This window comes from Chiloscyllium punctatum, chromosome 11, assembly GCF_047496795.1.
Source record: "Chiloscyllium punctatum isolate Juve2018m chromosome 11, sChiPun1.3, whole genome shotgun sequence".
Classification (NCBI taxonomy): Eukaryota; Metazoa; Chordata; class Chondrichthyes; order Orectolobiformes; family Hemiscylliidae; genus Chiloscyllium; species Chiloscyllium punctatum.
Window position 1 is genome coordinate 41,967,072 of NC_092749.1, and position 21,053 is coordinate 41,988,124.

General features: G+C 37.9%; 1 protein-coding gene across 9 annotated transcripts in view; it reads right to left on the reverse strand.

The window, feature by feature from the left end:
* Nucleotides 1–21,053, reverse strand: part of mta3 (metastasis associated 1 family, member 3) — a 242,560-nt gene that overhangs the window by 84,031 nt on the left and 137,476 nt on the right. For all 9 annotated transcript variants that reach the window (XM_072580676.1, XM_072580680.1, XM_072580681.1 and 6 more), the window contains 4 exons: nucleotides 11,112–11,300; nucleotides 9,006–9,080; nucleotides 7,522–7,580; nucleotides 1,660–1,787 (listed from right to left, as the gene is read on the reverse strand). In XM_072580676.1, coding sequence (XP_072436777.1) covers nucleotides 1,660–1,787; nucleotides 7,522–7,580; nucleotides 9,006–9,080; nucleotides 11,112–11,300 — 451 coding nt within the window. The remainder of the gene's footprint in view (nucleotides 1–1,659; nucleotides 1,788–7,521; nucleotides 7,581–9,005; nucleotides 9,081–11,111; nucleotides 11,301–21,053) is intronic.

A 21,053-nucleotide genomic window follows, 5' to 3' on the forward strand; every position in this document is an offset into this window, starting at 1 on the left:
ACCTTAAGCTCAATTTTTGAGTGTGTACACATTAACAATGAAGGTGGCTATCACTTGATTCAATAATGTTTACTGAGGTTTGAGAGTTTCTGTCACTGACTAACAAAGCTAATTTGAATGAGCACATAAGGCACGATTTTTCCACGAGGTAATGGAATCCAGCACGCAGGATTCGTTTTCCTTTCTTGTCCACTTTCTGCTTCGTAATTAAGCCTCTTTGTGTCCTTGTTACGACTTGCTTTCTTAGCTATCTTGGTATCATCGGTAGATTTAGTAGCCATACCTGCTATTCTTTCTTTCTAACCAAGTTATATCCGCTAGCCCAAAATAATGTTTCAACTTGAGCTTCCAAAATCTCCCATGCAATGCAGAAGTTGGCCCTTTTCCTCTATCCTTAATCACACAACATGAGAATCCATTTATATTTCCACTTTTGTTCCTCCCACACAATTCAGTTCTTTAGTCCCCAAACTACTACTATCCATAATAGATGTCACAATGCCATGCTATGATCTCTCCAGAAAATGTCACAAAGCAGAATTACTGTAGCCCCAACAGTATGAAAAAAGTTGCATTGAGTGTACCCAAAGCTTTATAGGAATAGTTTACAACCTTTGACTCAGAAGCAACTCCATTTGGAAAATTTGTAACTTGTTTAAAATATTTGTGGAATTTGTAATTAGTTTTAGAGACATTTGAAAAGGACTTGTAATTGTTTGTGTCAATTGTAAAGAGGGCAATTGTAATTTCTTAAACAAAAATGATGATTCTAATCGGTGATCTTTGACTTGGAAGCAGTAACACCAGGAAGTTAATATTCAAAAAACCAGAAAAAAGACATGCAACAGGTAACAACAGAGAAGACACATTTACAAGGAGCTACGTGTGTAATACAGATAAATAGAAGAGAAAGCAGTTTGCAAATGTTAGAGCAGGAATTGTGAGTTGTACAATTTTACTGCTATGCTTCAATTTTGTCAGAGCCAATTAAACCGATTAAAGGGAGTCTCTAAGGGGATCACGGTTTTTGGGGCAACTCTGCCATCAAGATGGTCTTATATCTAGCTAGGAAGGTTTTGTGAGAGTGTGCCATTCAGGCAACACCAGTCTTTGGGAACTTCAAATACAACATGGTTGCTAGTGATTACAGCTTGAGAGCCAAATAGATTCAGTAGGAGAGAGAGATCCAAATTACCAAAGAAGAAAACTTTGGAACACATAATGCCACAGGTCTATTGGCAATGTCCCATTTTTTGTGATTTTGTAAGACATGCTTATTGTATCAACTAATTTAAAGTGAAATTAGGTTAAAACACATCATTGACCTTTTGATTCAGGGTTAATTTGCTTTGGTTCAAATAAAACATAGAAATCTTGCTAATTTCTTTATCTGGGATAATTTGGCAAATATGATCATTTTGATTTCAGGCTCCCCATGATGATCATAACAGTATGATTTTGCTTACACTGTAAAAGCTAAATAAGAGAAAAAGCTTGGAGGGAAAACACAGCAGGATTTTACTAAGTACCTGAATTAATGATTTCAATTAATCCCCAGGCAGCCAGATAGGTTTTAAATTTAGAAATTTTATATTCTCATTGTTGCACCATGTTCCTTCTGGTCTTCTACTTAAGTAGTTTAGTTTTAATAGTACTCACTGTAACAACTCTCACAGGGCCGGCCTATGCTTGAGTTCTGGGTTTGATGAAGTACTCCTCCAACTGGACCATTCACCACAACAGGCTTACCGTTAACACCTGATATCTGATTGGGATTAGGTTTATTGCTACATTGAAGAGAAAGAAAAAAAACGCATTCAATTATTGTAGGCAAACAGTATGACAAAAATTGGTTCTTTAAAATTTACAAGAACAAAAAAGCCATTAAATCACATTTTTGGAGCCACATGCAGCAACTGTTTGAAATATGCTCAGCATTAATTTCCTGTAAAATGTCACATCTTTATAAAAGTAATGTCAAAATAGTAAACATTAAACTTCAAGGAATTTAATATTTTTGCAGTTTTGAGACTCATATATGCTTAGCCTAACTCTCAGAAGAATTTCTCATAGGTACAAATAAAACATGTTTTTGTCATCTTCTGCAGCAACTTGGCACTCATGCTGCATCAGAAGATGTGTTTGAATGGGTGATGCAAGCTATGGAAAAGCCTTCACATTTTTACCAAGCAATAGTGCACAAGTACGAACAGAAAATGCAGAAAATACTCAACAAGTCTGGCAGCATCTGCAGAGGGAAAGACAACGATAATATTTCAGGTTGATGAAACTTAAGTATCAACTGTCGTTATACAGATGCTACTCGACTGGTTGGCTATTTCCAGCATTTCCTGCTTTTATTTCAGATCTCCAGCACACACAGTACTTTGCTTTTGCATTATAGTGGAAGATTCAGTTTGACAAAAGCATTGTTGATGGAAAATTAAACAGAGCAAATCCTAAATTACACACAACGATACTCGGAACGCAAAAGTGGACTACTATGGGCTGGATCTAATGCAGCCCTTCATATAGGGAACCTTGTCAGTTTTTCAGCAGTGGGAGAGTTTTCCTCAAAAAATCAGAGGATAGAAGGACCGAAGCCAACAGCAGGATGTTAATAAGGATCATGAATGAGTTAAACAATACCCATTATTCCAATGTCAATGCAATTTAGTGGTGCCTTAGGGATTTAACAGAAGCCACATGGCTTTCCTACCATTGAAAGACTAATCAGCAAACCCTTTTGACTTTGTGTTGGACGGAGGGAGCCAGTGTTGGAAAATGGAGAGGACATTTGCTGCTGTAATCCTTATCAATAAATTTATCATATCCTGTCTGAATGCTCAACCTCTACTCTCTAAAATTCCTTTACCTACATCATACTCCATACCAAGTCTTAATCCTCAATCATGCAGCCCAGACTTTGCCAATTTACAGCAGCATCTGGTTCCTAAAGCTTCCAATTAAGTATCTGAACTTCATGTTTAAATCCCATTGTGACATCATCCTTTTATTAACTGTGTATGAAACTGTTTACACCCTCCATCTCCACTTAGACCCTCCAACCTTACAATCCTCGCATTCACCAGAACTATACAGAAACAACTAAATATTCCCACAACTCTGGCTACTCTGACAACCATGACTTCAGCTATCTCGGTTCTACACTTTGATAGTCCTTCCCCAAATCTCTTCACCCACCTTTTACCCTCCATGATCTTCCTTGAAATATATCTCTTTAACAAAACCTTTGGTTCATCCTTCCTAATTTCTTTTTCCTTCCATTTTTGTCTGCTTAAGCCACTGTGAATCACCTTGCAGTTATAGAACTGTAGCACACTGAAGTAAAATCGATACTATATAGTGATCCAAGTTCTATTTCGAGGTATCACTTTAAGAAAATAAACCATTTTGGGGTGATTCATCCTGATTAATCAAAACTGGGATTCCTACAGTTAAAAATACCATCAAGCTCGGAACATGAATTTGCATTTGCTGTGGCAAATTGACATAGCCACCTGTCTCCTTGTCACAACACTCGGTTAGATTGCAGTATTCTCTTGTATGTGCATAAAGTGATCCCAAGATATACTTTTCAAAAGCTCAGAATATGCCACAAGATCTGTCCTCCAGGTTTGCAAAGAGCAGAGCTGCATTGGGAAAATACTTTAAAAAGCATGACTGTACATAAGCAATGGACAATTTTTAAAGAACTAATACATGGCTTACAGTAACTATACATTTCTGCAAGGTGCAATTACTCAAAACAAAGTAGTCAACTGTGGCTGATAAAGGAAGTTAGTACTATTAATGATAAAAAGTAAAGTCTTATAAAGTGGCCAGAAATATTAAAAAATCTGAATACTGGAAAGTTTTTAAGAATACAAAGGAGGAGAACCAAGAAACCAATAAGAATGAATGCAAACAAACAAAAAAAGTCCAAAATGGACTGTAAAAGTTTTTACAGCTACGTTTAAAGGAAAGGTTTGGCTATAGTGAATGTGGATCCATTAAAAGAAGAAACTGGTGAGGTTATAACGGGGAATAGAGAAATGGCGGCAAAGCTAAATGATTTTTTTTTGCATCTGTTTTTACTGTAGAAGTTACAAGAAAGCTTCCAGAATTACAGATCCAAGTGACGAGGGTGAATCAGGATTGTAGGGAAAGAATCAGAAAGAAAGTTGCACTGGAGAAAACAGTGGTGCTGAAAGTTGACAGGACCACAGGACTTGCAAGTCCATCTCCAAGAGAGGAGGAGGTGGCTTTCAAGAAGACCATGCATTACTAATCAACTTCCAAAATTCCATAGATTCTAAAATGATTCCTGCAGAAGCTTGCAAATATTACTACACTATTTAAAAGAGCAAGGGTAACAGAGGGATCTAAAGACACATCTGCCTTACATCAATAGTAAGGACAATGTAGGAATCAATCACACAATAAGTGACAAATGGATATTTGGTTAAAAACAACCTAATCAGGCATTGATAGCATCGTTTTGCAAATGGAAAATTGGATGGATGGATGTTACTAACAAAATTGATAAAAGCAAGCCAATTGATGTCGAATAGCTAAGATTTTTTAGAAGATTTTAAAGAAGCTCTCCCACAGGAGACTGGTTACCAAAATTAAAGCACATGGTACAGGAGGCAATGTACTAGCATGGATTAAGGATTGATCAATCAGAAAGAAAACAAAGAATAGGAATAAATGGATCACTTTGGCAGACTGTGACCAGTGGGATACGGCAAGGATCAGTACTTGGGCCCCAGCTGTTCCCAATATCTGTCAATGATTTGGAGATTTGGAAAGGCTAGGTTTGTATTCCTGGAATTAAAAAGTAAAAGGCAACTTGAAAGAAAGATACAAAATTCTGAGGGATGTTTCCATTTATGGTAGAATTTAGAACTAGAGCTCACTATCTAAAATCATTTGCTCATTTGAAACAGTGATAGAAGAGAAAATTTCTCTCAGAGGGTTGAGTGTCTTGTAACGGTCTTTCAGAAAGGTAGTGGACGCAGAGTCCTTAAATATTTTTAAGGCCGAGGTAGATAAATTCTTGTTAAGCAAGAGGTTGACAAATTATCAGGGATAGGTAGAAATGTGAATTTGAGATTACAATCAGATCAGTGATGATCTACTGAATGGCAGATCGAGCTTGAGGGGTGAATGGCCTACTCATGGTCCTGATTTGTATGTTATGTCCTGAGTGACCCACTGAACCCTTGCAACAGGCCCAGCCCCTATTGCTGGGCAGAATTAATATAAGTAATATTTTGGAATAGTCAAACATAGCAAACCCCATTAAAACACTGTGAAATGTTATTTTCACAGAATGCTGACTATGACACTAACTGCACAACAAAATAAAACAAATTCATCACAAGGTGTTGATACGGCAGCAGGGGGTGGTTTAATGAGTGACAGTACATTTGGGGTGGCATTCTGTGATGGGGATGGGGACATTCCTGATGCAAAGAGTTGGTGCTTAGCCTTGGGTGTCACAATACCAATGCCTGCCATAAAGGGTACTGTCAATTAAAGACAGTTTGCTTTAGTTACATGGTTGATATCAATGCATGCTCAGGTGAGTTCTAGAGCAGAATCTTACTTAGTACTCATTAAACTTGGTACTGGATGGAGAATTCCCAAAAACCCAGCACCTTCCTCTGGAACTATGTGTTGACTTTCTGTGACCAATTCTAAAAATGACCGACAGCTTAACTTTAACTTGTTTGAAAAGCCAACACTAGACACTTTCCCAACAGAGAACCCTGTTAAAAAAAAGTCTTCTGCTGAGCAAAATGATTGTGTTAAGGTTTCCCACAAAACATGAAGACAAATTTATCACTGAGCAAGCCATAAACCAAAGTACAAGAGAGGGTGATATGAAAATCTATTACCAGGAAATACTCCCAATACTTGATTTATACTTTAAAAAAAATCTTAAATTGAAAACTGTAACTGAAATAGAACAAACGTCACAAAGTTGAGTTGCTCAAACTTTGAACAGAATTAAACTATATATCCTAAAAACAAGTGTTCTTCTATATCCATTAATAACAGAACTGAAAGTTGAAAAAAATGTTATCAAACTTTGGGTGAACTGTTAAAAGTCGCCTCACTGGTAAAGTACTTCGCTTACAACGATAACATAGCGTTTCTAACATGTAAAACGTGACAATGCGCTTTACAGAAATGAACGTAAGGACACCTTAAAAAGAAGCAAGAGGTAAAGAGCAGAAAGGTTTATGGATAGAATTCCACAGCTGCGAGCCTCTGCATCTGATAGCACGGTCGACCTGAAATTCAGGAATGTTGAACAGGACAGAATTGGAGCAGTGAAAATATCTCAGAGGATGTGAAATAGGAGGAGAATACAGAGACTTTTTTTCATTTTTCTTGAGATGTCAGTGTTGGTGACAAGTATTTATTGCCCATCAATGTTTGCCCTTGAACTGAATGAATACTTCAAGGGACAGTTATGTGTCAATCAATGCTTAATAAAACATAAAATACACTGAATAACCAAGCTGTTGATCAGAAACTGAACATGGTTCTTTGTATAAATGAACATGGAAGGGGGAACAGGTATGATTATCCAACAAGATTATACATTCCGCGGTCAGCAGCTTTGAAAGTGAAGGGAATGGGGAGATATGTCAAATCCACAAAGTGGCTTATGTGTTACTTACCTATCCATCCTTGTCATCCTTGCATGTTTGTCAGCAGTAGGGGTAGTAACGAGCAGTTTGTGTGCAAGGGGCAAATTGGGACCTTTTGGTTGTCAATTAATGTCTATTTAACAGCCTTTTACCACTAGTGACCGAATTTAATAGGTGCTGGGGAGACCTATGCCTGCCTTCCTGCCCCGCAGTTTTGTCTGTGTTGGCTGCTGACAAGCAAAGGGCCTCCCTGGGGACACATGGACAAGGCCCTCCCAAGGTGTAATCACACCCACAAGTTTCCTTCTTCCCATGTCTGTCAAACTTCTGCGCTCCCCAACCCCTCTGTTGGGGTCATCAAACATTCACAAAATCACAATCTAGTGTATCTCACATTTTCAAGTTGTGTGCAAAACTGAAATTGGTCACCATTCCCAGTAGCACTGCCAATATTGGAGAGCTCTGCCTATTGATTGACCTGCAGCTCTTACAGGTGGAACTTGTGTTTCCTGAAGAGCAAATCACCTGTGTCCAGTTTGCTAATGGGCAATTATTAATTGCAGAGGAATCAATATTCTCTTACCTGAGCTCACCCCCACATTTTTGAAGTGTGGGACAAGGGCCATGTCATGCTGTAGGGTTATATCCAAATATATACAACTCAAAAGAAAAATATCCTTAGGTTACTTTCCCAAATGTACGAAAATAAATCTTTTTTAATATATAGGTGAGACAGTCCATTTTGACTTTCCATAAATATTGCGATCCATGTTATAATCTTCTGACCTAGAAAACACTTCTCTGTTATGAAATGCTAAGTGTTAGAATTGAAAGGTGGTTTAAAGGCACTTACTATGTTGGGATGTACACCTGTTTCAATTTGCTCTCTGCCTCAGCAGCCTTAAGACGTTTCTAAAAATAAACAAAGTAAAATTATCGGACAAAATCATCCTAACAGCATTACTTGTGCCATCCAATTTTCTGTTAAGTTGCTTTATTTTTCTTGATATGACCATATGAATAATTGAACGATGTGTTATTTTATTTGGAAACACAGTGAAATTAACCACTGTTTGCTCTTGATTTCATGTTTAAATGACAAAATCAGACTTTAATACCATAGCACCCCATCGACATTTATTTAAAAGTTCATTTAGAACTTATGTAACAGGAGCAACTCACCAAGGCTGCTTCAACAGCACTCTCTAAACCTGTGATTAATACCATTCAGAAAAACAAGTGCATCAGTGATAGGAACATCAGCACTACAGGTTCCACCACAAGTCACACCCCATCCTGATTTGGAAATATCTAGCTAACCCTTCCCTGGAATTGCATCAAAATTCTGAAACAATCAGCCTTACAACAACTGTAGGTGGACCTACACCACAGAGATTGTAGAGGTCCAAAACGCCAGCTCACCATCACCTTGTCATGATTAGTCACACAGGCAATATATGTTGGGCCTATCAAAAAAGTCCAAGGCCCACAAATTAACTTTTAAAAATGTAGTCATTTGTTATGACAGGCTGCAATAGTACTTGTTCACTGCACAGAACATTTTAAAAGAAAAACAATTTCAGTGAAACTAACTGTCTGCCTCATCCGTCTATTTCCAATGCAGTCCTCTGAATGAAATGTCTTGGACATTTCAGGTATAAAATAATGAACTATGACCAGTTTACATTTTTGTTTATGTCTTTTTCTACATCACAAAGTGGAATTTAGCAGAGGGTTATAAATGACCGATTTCATAAATAGGTGGATGCCTGCTTGAAGTACATATTATGAAATCATGAGTTGGCTTTTCCCAATGATTCTCTTCATCAAAATGAGTGGGAGCATGATGCTGGTCCAAAATCTGCACCAACGAACCTGACACACAACAACAAGGCAACTCTGTGCCATGATGTGTAAAACTCTTGAACATTATGAGTCAGAATAATTAGTAATTTTACATTTTGAAATAATAAGCAATGACTTTTTAAAACTTGAGCTGCCTAAAATAAAATGAGTAGCGACATCACAACCAATATTATCCTCAGCAAGCTATTACATAAATATGGATCCTGCAGATGTATTATTTTGCAAGGATGAAATTGCTGGAATTGTAATCATCACTTGTTTGGTCAGTTGCATAACCTTTTCATACCATTTTTTAAAAACTGGATAATTATAATTTCCTCTTGGACATTTTAAATTTGCATTTATCAGTTTTATTTAATATAATATACGTTTTCTTATTGAAGACAGTGAGCTTATCACATATTTCAACAAATTAGCAATTTAGAAATATACAATTTAAAAAATAATCACAAATCTAAGTAATGTTCTTACCTGTTGTACATATCTATCCGTAGTTTTCCACATGTAATAGTACTCTATGATGCTAGTGAGTGATTTCCATGGTAGCTGTTAAAAATTGATAAATACATTAAGTGATAAACCTGGTAAAATTCAATATGGTCAAATAGCTTCATAACATTTTAAAACATATTTGTTTCGTAGTTTAAAACAAACTTTTCAAGATCAATACATAGTAATTAATTCTTTACATATTTACATAATAAAACATGCATGTCATCAAATGTGAGAAATGAAATAGTAATATTTGACATGCACAGTTTAAAATAAACTCAATCTAAAATGCAAATGGCCTGAAACATATAGCACACCAGCATCTGTAAATTCATGAAAAAGGTTCTTGTTTGGAGAAAACGCTGGAGAATATGTAATGATGTCACTAGTACAACAATGAATGAACATGAGAATAATAGCACAAAGATCATGTAAAAAGCTATAATTATAAAGGGATAGAATAGCCAAGGATGAAAAAGGTAAGCAAATAGAAGCTGGCATAACAGACGATGCTGGTTATGATGTGACAAGTAGCCTCTTTGCTAAACTGAATTGTTTGCTCGCAGACACGGGAGGTAGGCACATGACTGAAACACAATAATACATTTGAGGACTTGTCAGAGTAATAGAAGGTTTTAGAGAAGGTGTGATGAGAAAGGATGAAAGGGTCCAAAGTGGGTACTTTGAGAAAGATGATAACAACCAGTGTTGTGCAGCAGCTGTAGGCAATGTCACAGGACAAATATAAGTGCAATATCAGCCAGGAAGGAAGTTGGATGAAAAGTAGGGCAAAAGATCAGGTAGTGGCTGCGAGATGAACTTGATAAAGCCAGAAGATTTTTTAAAAATGGAGTGCACATTAGATAGGCTGAAACTCTGAAAAAAGGGAGGGGCATGTGAATAGAATCAAATAGGTAAAGTGAGAGTATGTGTGGTCTTCTTCAATGCTCGGTGTGGAATCCACAGGCTGCTCACATTTAGACTATAAAGAAAGGATGGAGGGAACAATTGTAGGCATAAAGATAGCTTTTAAAAGTGTATTGGAACTTAGGGCTGTTTCTATTCTTCAATGATAATTTTGGAATAGTTGACAGCATGTTATCATTAAGAAAGAATGGTCCTAAATCTTGGGATTCAGGTGAGATGAAGTTCAAAATTATGCTGGCCAGACATTTACTACATTTGAATTGACAAAGTTGCTGTTGTAAGGATAGAGGAAATAGTCAAGTAACCTTTGTTTTGTGAAATACTGAGAATTAAACCTTAAAAAGACAACTGACAAACTGATCAGCAAAGCTGTCCATGAAATGGAAGATGACGACAAATTGAAAAAAAGGATTCTAAACTTCACAGAGTTAGATGGTAATTCACTGAATGAATTCATGTAAAAATGAAGACATGGTCTTTCAAGAACATCTATCCAAGAAACAAGTCATACAACATTCTAATCAGTAACAGAAATCTCAAAGCAATTTATGACCGGAAAAAAAGGGGGGGGGGGGACTGATACTTGGGTACAATATTTTAGGAAGGAAATGTTGGCCATGGAGGGAATGTAACATTTAACAGGACCCCCAGAATTAAAAGGCGAGATTACATAAAATACATTAATGCTCCCAAGATTTTAGAAAGTTGTGAGGTAAACTGAGTATAAGTCTCAAATATATTAATGGAAACAGTTTCTCTCTATTCACAGTGACTATTTTTACACTGGTTGGAGACCCTGGTACTAGGATAGCCTAGTCAAAAATTTAGGACCAGACCTTTCAGAAGCAAAATTAGCAAACACTTCTACACAAGAATTGTGGAAGTTTGGAACCTTTCTATAAATGACAATTGATGCCAGTTCAATTGTGAATTTTAGATTTGAGATTAATCAGTTTTTTTCTACCTGAATTATTAAAGAATATGGGGTAACGAGAAGAATGCAGTGATCTCTCAATAGCAGACACACTTATCTGTAGAATCCTTCAAGTAATTATAAGTCGAATGAAAAGTTGATCTTAAGAATCCCAATTCTATAGTGCTGCCCAAACTCTCTCAATGTATTAACAATCTGTAGAATTAAAGATCTGATGTGCTTACAAAGTCTTGTCGTATGTCATTAAAATCCTTGCCATATTTTTCCAATGCCTCTTCAAAAAGGCTAGCTTCAGATGCTGACCATTCTTCCATCTCATCTCTGCAGAGAACCGGACCACCCTGAGGTACCAAGATGCTGATTGCATTTGTCAAGTCATAGTTGTGCTTGTGCAACGTATCCATCGCATGGAACTAATGGAAGTAAACAAAATGTTTAAGTATATGCTGTAATTGGTGCAAAAGGAGGACCTTCATAATTCATAGTAAAATCATTTGATCAAATTTAAGATTAGAACATATGACTATGAGAAATAGGGACAGGAGTAGACCATTCAGCCCCTTGAGGGAGGCTGGTGCCTGTCAGAAGCAAGGCAGGGAGGTGCCCTGCAGATGCAGCAGGGCAAGTCCTGCACCTGATTATTGCTTCCCATTTCTTAACATGGCTTTCTCTTCGCATCACCATTGGTAGCATTTATATGAATAATAACTGATTAAAAGTTTGGTATGTGGTTTGCTAAGTTCCTTGAGCACAGGGCAAAGTTTAGGCTCAAGTCATTCATCCAGGTTCAAGAACAAATAAAATTTTCATAAAATTTCTAACATTTGAGACAGAGACAGAGACAGACTTCCAAAGCGAAGTTCACAGAGATACCTCAAAGACATGAAAGACAACAACATAGACCAGAAACTAAAACAGGCATTACTGGCAAAGTTCAGTAGGCCTGGCAGTATCTGTGGGGAGAAAGCAGAGTTAACATTTTGATTCCAGTGATTCTTTAACAGAACTGATGAGTTTTGATCAATTTAAATTCTGCTGAGTTTTGCCAACAATTTCTATTTTTGTTTCTGATCTCTAGCATCTGCAATTCTTTATTTTACAACAATGTTGACCAGTTTACTTATATCATTTATGAAATATTTGATTTTCAGCTCTGTCTTTGCCCTTTCAACTGTTACAATGAATTTTAACCCACATTTGAGAAACAGAACCTCACTATTCCATTTAATACTTTGCAGCTCTCTGGTTGTAACACCGATTAAGTCAATTTCGAACAAAATTACCGTTTCTGTTTCCTCTTTGAGGCAGTAGGTGAGATGGATGATTATGTTGTTGTTTCAAGAGACGAGGAAAGGAAATTGTTTGACGTTCAAGGTGCAAACTCAAGGTAGAACACTGATGGTAGACTGATCTGCACTATAGTGTCTGGTTTTTCCAGACTGCTAGGTCACTGGAGTGTGCTGCATTTTCCAATTTATCCACACTTCCTTTTCTATCTACTCTCCTTCAATTACTCATTCACCAGCATTTCCTAAGTGTTTTCCCTCTGTAATTCCATTTCGAAAACTGGTGTGGCCCCTCAGCAAGAACAGTTATAGCCAAAGATCATAGTTTCATGGCAACCATTGCTGCCTCAAAGCATGCAATTCCAAAATTTCAGCTCGCGACAACATTTGAGGTCTTAACACCACTTTATAAAGCCCGGCCGTATTTTGCTAATGTCAAATACATGCACTTGATAGCTTTCATTACTTTTTCTCATCATATCTCTTTTTGTCTTCTGCTGAAAGAAAACTGGTAATAGCTGTTAAATGATTAATGAACAATCTGGGTACATAATGGGAGAATAGCTAGGACTGGGGAGAGAGGAGTAAGACTGTTTTTCAGTCAATCAGTTCTGCATCTATGAGAAACCTTGTATCTTTATTCCTAGTCTACCTGAAAGCTTGGATCCAGTTCACAATATCACTTCATCATTTCACCATCTCTGGTTGATCTATTTCTTTTCCTATCGGTGTTTTTGTTTCTTTTCATTCCTTTTGCTGTTTTTTTTGCCTAAAGGTTGCTAATTTGTAACATCTACCCTTGAAGGAGGACCTTTTGCTTTTCCACAGATGGTCTTCGACCTGCTTTGATTATTTCCACTTTTTAAAAACTCTATATTTGTTTTCTGACAACTTGACTGATAACCAAAATAAAATCTGTCTAACTTTGACTTTTGTGAAAAGTACATAATGCATATTAGAACCATTGTTTTGCACAAGCTATTTAAGTTCAATGTTAGGTGAAAAAAAGTGAATTCAATGAATATTAATTTGAAAGGCACATTCAAAAGTCAATTCTATAATAAAATATGCACACATTAACTTGACCTTTGAAAATTATATTAAGAGTACCTTAGCCAAGTTCATTCTTTTGAATGAAAGAATGTGAGATAAATTTTATGTTTCATAAATTGGAGTGGGTCACTTGATATCTCAAATGAATAGTCCTCTGACAAAAGATACAAGGGAAAGCAGAAATTGGTTAGTATTTGAAGAAACCAATTTGTTATTTTCCCTTCTTCCTAATCAATTATAGAAAGTCATGAGAAGTAAGTGTCACACCCTTTCAAAGTGCCACTAACACTAAATTCATCATGAACAAAAATAAACATTTTTAGCTTTGTTCAATGTGACGGTAAGTGAATAACACACCTTTAGGAATTAATTTATAGATAATACTATAAGTAGTAATCACATTTCTTTTAATATGTTCAATGCAACATTAGGGCAATTAACACTTTCCAAAGGGGTCTGATGTCCAATACCGAAAGAGCAGATGAAGTTGCAATTTGGTATCTATCCAAAAGATGGCATATATTGGCAGTACGGAACTGAAGTGGGAATATGCATTTTCTATTCAATTTTCTGAAATGGGGCTTAAACCCACAAGGTGTAGACTTAGGGGTGAGTGTGTTACACTATGCTAAATGGAGACCCAGTCCTCTTTACACACGAACCAGATTCAAGTCGTGCAAGAGATTAGATAAAACTAGCATCGCTTCGACCACAAGTAAGAAATGCTTATGCCTTGCATAACTTTACCATATACCGTTGATTCAGAACTCCCTCTTCCTGACAGCAAAAGTCCAATAAAATCAAATGATAGAATGAGTCATATTATTAAGACTCTGGCAAGTTTTTAAATGCATGCCACTGAAAGAGGCAAAGAAGGTGATTGCTAGTGCCATGACAGAGATCTCTGTATCTTCTTTAGCTATAGGCAAAGTCACAGAAGACTGGAGAGTAGCCAATAGTGTTTCGTTGTTTAAGGTTAACAGGGATAATCCAGAAAATTTTACACCAATGAACCTTACATAAATGGTAGGGAAATTCTGAGGGAAGTTTCTTAGGGACAAGATTTACTCATTTGGGGAAGACTTATTAGGGACAGTTAGCACAGATTTATGTGGGGGAGATCCTGTCTCACAAACCTGATTGAGTTTTTTGAGTAAGTAACGAAGATTGTAAATCGATGTATGGCAATGGATGTTGTTTACATGGACTTTACTAAAGCATGTGACAAGGTGCCTCATTGTAGGCTGGTCCAGATGGTTTAAGTCACATCGCGTCCATGGTAAGTTGGCAAGTTGGATACAAAATTGGCTTGGTCATAAAGAACAAAGGGTAGTTATGGACGACTTTCTGACTGAAGGTACATGACCAGTGGTGTTCCTTAAGAATCAGTGCCGGGACCTTTGTTGTTTGCAATATATATAATGATTTAGATTTAGAACAATTTAAATTGTTCGCTGTCAATGACATGTTGCAGTAGAAAGCTTGGTTGCTTCAGAAGGTGCTAGACATAAATAGACTTTTTAAAATATTCATCAATTGGCAGGGAACATTTGTTTATCCTCACTTCAACAATGAATTCAGCAAGATAGGTCTGCCTTTATTCAAGAAGATTTTCCAACGCCCTCTTCCCCCAAGTAAATGGTATGAGATTCATGCATCCAACCCAGTTGTTTGTTCCAAGTTATTTTTCAAATCACTCCATTCTGATAGACCCAGTTAAGTACACCACTGTTATTCTTGGAATTCTATTTGCTATTTATTTTCATTAATCTGCTTAGACTTCACATCAACTAACTCAGAGCATCACAACCCAATATCCTTTCACAGCATGGCTAAGCATAAAAAATAAAATGACAAATTCACTGATTTTTGTTGACTGAAGTCCCCCAATAGCAAGACGTCAGCTAGCAAACCTCCTGTGCAACAAAAAATCCTGTGACAAATTAATAACTAGCTGCTGTAAAATAGAAGAGGCAGATATTTCTGCGTCTGTGCTCATCAACTGTGAACTTCTTTTCAATAAATTTAATAGGTAGAAAAACATGAGGTCTGGCAAGCATAAAGGCAAAACTATAACTATGATTATTTTCTTCTTTTGCACAGCTGGAAGAGATACATAATTGCTTCTGATAACAAGTGAATTCAAACATTTCCATTACACTCTGCTCAGATACAGCCTTTCTCCTATTGAAAGAAAATATTAGTTTCTATCTTGTATGTATTTTAGGTCTGGCTGTACAGTCAAGAATCAATATTTAACAAAAAGAGCAATCTCTTCTGCTTACTCCATAGTCTGATGCCACAAGTCTCACCTATCTTGATGCTTTACATAAGGATAAATATAACTCTACATATACAAAACAAATTAAAGCTGTTTTCTCAAGGCTTAACAAGCATTTCCAAAACCAAACACTCTGGGAAATAGAAAATAAGTTATAAACGTCTGCACCACACAGAAAACAGCTCCAACAACACTCAAGAGCTTTACACCATCCAGGACAAAGCAGCCTATTTGATTGGCATCACATCCATAAACATTGTTCAGTAGCAACAGTAAGTACGATGCATGACAGATCTTTCAGCAAAGATCCTTACACAGTATTGTCCAAACCTACAACCACTTCTACCAAGGAGGACAAGAGCAGCAGATCCATAGGAACATCACCACCTGAAGTTCCACTCCAAGCTGCACACCATCATGACTTGGAAATATATTTCTGTTCCTTCAATATCACTGGGTCAAAATCCTGGAAATTCTTCCCAAATGGCAATGTAGGGTTTTCTACATCATATGGACCACAGTGGTTCAAGAAGGTAGCTCACCACCTTCTCGGGGCAACCAGGGATGAGCAACAAATACTGGCCTAGCCTGTGACACCTACATCCCATGAATGAATAGAAATAAAGACCAATAATAACTCCATGATGATGACATTCAAGAGGCCAGGATTCAAACGTTGAGCAAACATCAAAGCCATAAACTGACATTGATTCGGAAGAAGTAATAGATATTATTGCAAGTTAAAACAGCAAGGTGGCTATTGGTGTTCATCATCTTTGATATGTAACTGATACACTAACATGAAGCATAGTGTTGATGCATGTTTGAAAACAAATATCCAAAAGTAGCTGTGCAGGTTGGTATATTTCATAACTAGCTTTGCAGATTTTACTGTCTGCCCTCCACTGAAAAACACTGAACATTGTGTAGTTGTCACATTTACAGTGCAAATGCAAACTGTACGCAGAAAGTTGAGTCATTACTTCAATTATAAGTAACCTTTTAATAATAAGATAATTCTTGAACAACTCTCAAATTGTGAATCATTTATACAAGAGTGGAGTTCCATTTATTTAGGTATTAATTATTGGAGATTATAAAAAATATAAAATTTCCATCAAAACTTCGTAGCATTTCGTTTATGTCTCTCTCCTTTAATGCAAGCATTTTCCCTCCCTCTTTTTATTTCTCTTTCTGTAATTGAGTTGGCATTGAATACATCCAGATCTTAAAAATGTGTTGCTGGAAAAGCGCAGCAGGTCGGGCAGCTTCAAAGGAGAAGGAGAATCAACGTTTCGGGCATAAGCCCTTCTTCAGGAATGAGGAGAGTGTGCCAAGCAGGCTAAGATAACAGTAGGGAGGAGGGACTTGGGACTTGGGGGAGGGGCATTGGGAATGCGACAGGTGGAAGGAGGTTAAAGTGAAGGGGTGGGGACGGAGAGGTCAGGAAGAAGATTGCAGGTCAAGAAGGCGGTGCTGAGTCCGAGGGTTGGGACTGAGAAAAGGTGGGGGGTGGGGAAATGAGGAAGCTGGAGAAATCTGCATTCATCCCTTGTGGTTGGAGGGGTCCTAGGCAGAAGATGAATCTCCAGGCGTTGTGTTGCCATGGTGTGGCGATGGAGGCGGCCAAGGACCTGCATGTCCTTGGCGGAATGGGAGGGGGAGTTAAAGTGTTCAGCCACGGGGCGGTTGGGTTGGTTGGTTGGTGCGGGTGTCCCAGAGATGTTCTCTGAAACGTTCCGCAAGTAGACGGCCTGTCTCCCCAATGTATAGGAGGCCACATCGGGTGCAGCGGATGCAGTAAATGATGTGTGTAGAGGTGCAGGTGAATTTCTGATGGATACTGAAGGATCCCTTGGGGGCCTTGGAGGGAAGTGAGGGGGGAGGTGTGGGCACAAGTTTTGCATTTTTTGCGGTTGCAGGGGAAGGTGCTGGGAGTGGAGGTTGGGTTGGTGGGGAGTGTGGATCTGACAAGAGAGTCGCAGAGGGAGTGGTATTTCCGGAATGCTGATAGGGGTGGGGAGGGAAAGATATTCCTGGTGGTGGGGTCCGTTTGGAGGTGGCGGAAATGACGAAGGATGATACGATGTATCTGGAGGTTGGTGGGGTGGTAGGTGGCAACACGACGCCTGGAGAAGAGCGACTCATTTTCCGCCTAGGAAACCTCCAACCACAAGGGATGAATGCAGCTTTCTCCAGCTTCCTCATTTCACCTCCCCCCACCTTTTCTCAGTCCCAACCCTCAGACTCAGCACCACCTTCTTGACCTGCAATCTTCCTCCCGACCTCTCCGCCCCTACCCCCTCTCCGGCCTATCACCCTCACCTTAACCTCCTTCCACCTATCGCATTCCCAACGCCCCTCCCCCAAGTCCCTCCTCCCTACCTTTTATCTTAGCCTGCTTGGCACACCCTCCTCATTCCTGAAGGGCTTATGCCCGAAACGTCGATTCTCCTTTTCCTTTGGTGCTGCCTGACCTGCTGCGCTTTTCCAGCAACACATTTTTAAGCTCTGATCCCCAGCATCTGCAGTCCTCACTTTCTCCTAATTGAATACATCCACTCTAACTTATAGTTTTCTTTGTTCTTGAACTCTATTTCTCATTCCTACAATCTGTTTGTTTAAGGGCGCGTACAGTTGCACTCAGGTTTCAGATGGCCTCCTTGCCTCAGTAGGTCATTATCAGCCAGCAATTTCAACACCATGGAGGACAAAAGTGTTTGGAGCTGAAAAATGTATTGGATATTTGATGCCTCCTTTACCAAACTCTGGCCAAAATCACCACCTTTTACAGGGTAGTGATTAATCACTCAATGTATTTCAAGATACCAGAAATGTAGATATAAAGGACGTTAGGCTACTTTTCTCTTGGGAAAAATATTTAAGGTGATATAAATGAAGTTAGGTGACAAATAAATGCTGGTTTTGTTGTACAACAGAAAACAACTTAAATTCATTAACAGAATACATATACCCATGCTGGTGATGGAATGGGGAAAGTACTTTATGTTGAGATGTTCCAACATTATTGCAGCTAACAATAAAATTCAACAGAAAATGCTGAGCTAGCATTTTATGCTGGTAAGTAGTGAGATAAATGAACAATGAAAATAATAACATGATCTAAAGTTTATGCACAAGTATGCGTCCATAACAAATGTTTGACAATATGTAAATTGAAAGGCATGCATTAGATGGTGCAGACAAATTGTTTGCTGAGCCAATATTAGCAAATCATCAGAAATCAGTGTCAGAGAGCCATACAACAAAATTAAGGATTACCATGACATAGGGAAAACTGGGAAGTGAAATAAAAGAAATAGGATTTTGGATGGACTTTGCATGACAGCACTATTGTTGTTAGGGCTGCCTATGACTGAGCAGCACAATATGGCCAACAGCTGCCTATGGCTGACCGTAGCCAGAGAGCTTGGGAAAATGTTTGCTTAATGTAGGTTTCACAAATATAACAATAGTAGCTCTGTAGACTCAAGGTCAGCTGCAGTTGCTGACGCATAAGACATAGATAAGAACATTTCACACTGATCTCCCAAATTATTTAATCAATCTATTCACAATTTGTTAGTTAAAGAATTCTAACATTATGTGCAACCGCTGGAGCTGACACTATAACATTTAATAAATATCAATATTTTTTAGTATTTCCGACAGTGAGATTAATAAGGAATTTAAAAGGTCTTTAAATGATAGGCAAGTATCTAATTGATAATTAACATGGTGCAGCTGGCAAATGATTGGGAAGGAATGTACTTGAATACAGTGTATACATTGAAATTGCTGAGCACGGCAGTACTTTCTTCGGGTTAAGAACCAAATGGTCCGGTTACAGCGAGACAACTCAGCGCTGCTGACCAATAGTAAACGTGGAGGTGGGGGGGGTGGGGAATCTGTGCGCTTTGAGCTTGAGCTGTACAAAATAAGCTCTTTGGAAACTTTTGATGTGCCTTTTTGTTCTGAAGATCTGAAACTGTAACAATAACAACCAGGCTCAGGCTCTCATTGAAAATGATAAGATCTAGCAATTGTGTAAAGTAAGAATGCCTGTAAAGCTACCAAAAAGGTATGAAAGATTCCAGCAGATTTAAACACTTGGCAATTAGTGTCCTAGATCTTTAAATACACTAAGGTGAGAAAATTTGTTTAACTTCAGTTAAATTAAGTGAGGGAAACGGCTCTTAACATTGCTAAAGACATTCTGGGGTTTGAAGGTGCTTCCCAAATTTGCCAATAAAATTTAGAAAGATACAGGAACAACATACTTTTAAAATGAGCAAATAGATTTGAATTGTGTTTAACTAGGGACAACAGGAAAGCTGAAATTGTAATGGAGTTGGTCAAGCACTTAGGTATATCAGAATGTGATGATGCTGCTCCTTTAACAAGGTTATGTAGTCCTTGGCTTCTTTTTTACCAAAGAGGTCGTAAAAACACAGGCTCCAAAAAGTCTAAGTTTGAAGGGTTTTACGGCCAATTTGATTGTATCTAATAGATACTGCCTCAGGCAAAACACTTAAGTTTTAAAAAAACACTTGTACAATGAAAGTGGAGTGACCAGCTCACAGCTCAGCTTTCCTTTGGTTTGGTCTGGTTATTCACTGAAAGCAGTCAGGCAGTTGTGAAGCTGCTGACTCAAAGAAGCAGGTCCATGCTGGTCCTCTCTCTCTGACTTCTCTCTTCTAAGACCCTATGTTTGATTTTACCTTTTTATGCCAAGGGATGTTTGTAGGGATTGTTGCAAGTATTTGGAACAGCATCATTAAGTTGGGATGATCTGTTGGGTTTTTGGATAGGTTACGTTATTTGGTATTCTGTTCTCTTTTGTTTTGTGTTTTATTCAGTAATCTTGTCAATAAATTCTGATTTGTTTAAGACTAAATGATTTGACCAGTTGCATCACTCCTGGAATATCCACAGTACACCTGCTAAAAAAAAGAGAGCAAAGTTAGGGTCTGGGCTACTTTCTTTAAATGGTTTGAGGGGTCTGGTCTGGTCTATAATAGAGAAACAGGCAAGTGCAGTAGAGTTAGAAAAACTTAAATTGCAATTGAGGCAAAAAGAGTTAGCAGATAAAGAAAGGGAAAGAAGAGCCATGTTCGAGGAAAAAGGGAGAGAAGGTTCTTAGCTGAGCAAAAAAAGAGAATTTGAACTACAGAAGTTGCGAGTTAGTCAGGAAAGTCAATTTACCAGGATGGAGAAGTAGTGAGAAGGTAGTGATGTATACAAATATTAAAGCATTGCCACATTTTGATGAGAAAGATGTCAAAGACTTATTTATTTCATTTGAAAAACTAGACAGTTTGTGAGTAATGATAGTTCAGACTAAGCTGGGAGGCAGGGCTAGTGAGGTATTTGCAGCGCTGTCAGATGACAGGTCAACAGATTATGCAGACATTTAAAAGGCTATTTTGAGTGCTTATGAACTGGTACCAGAAGCGGTTCAGAAACAGAGAGGAACCAGGTCAGACTTGTGTTAGGTTTAAAAGAATTAAACATAGTCATTTTGAATAAGATGGGTGCGGGCCTTA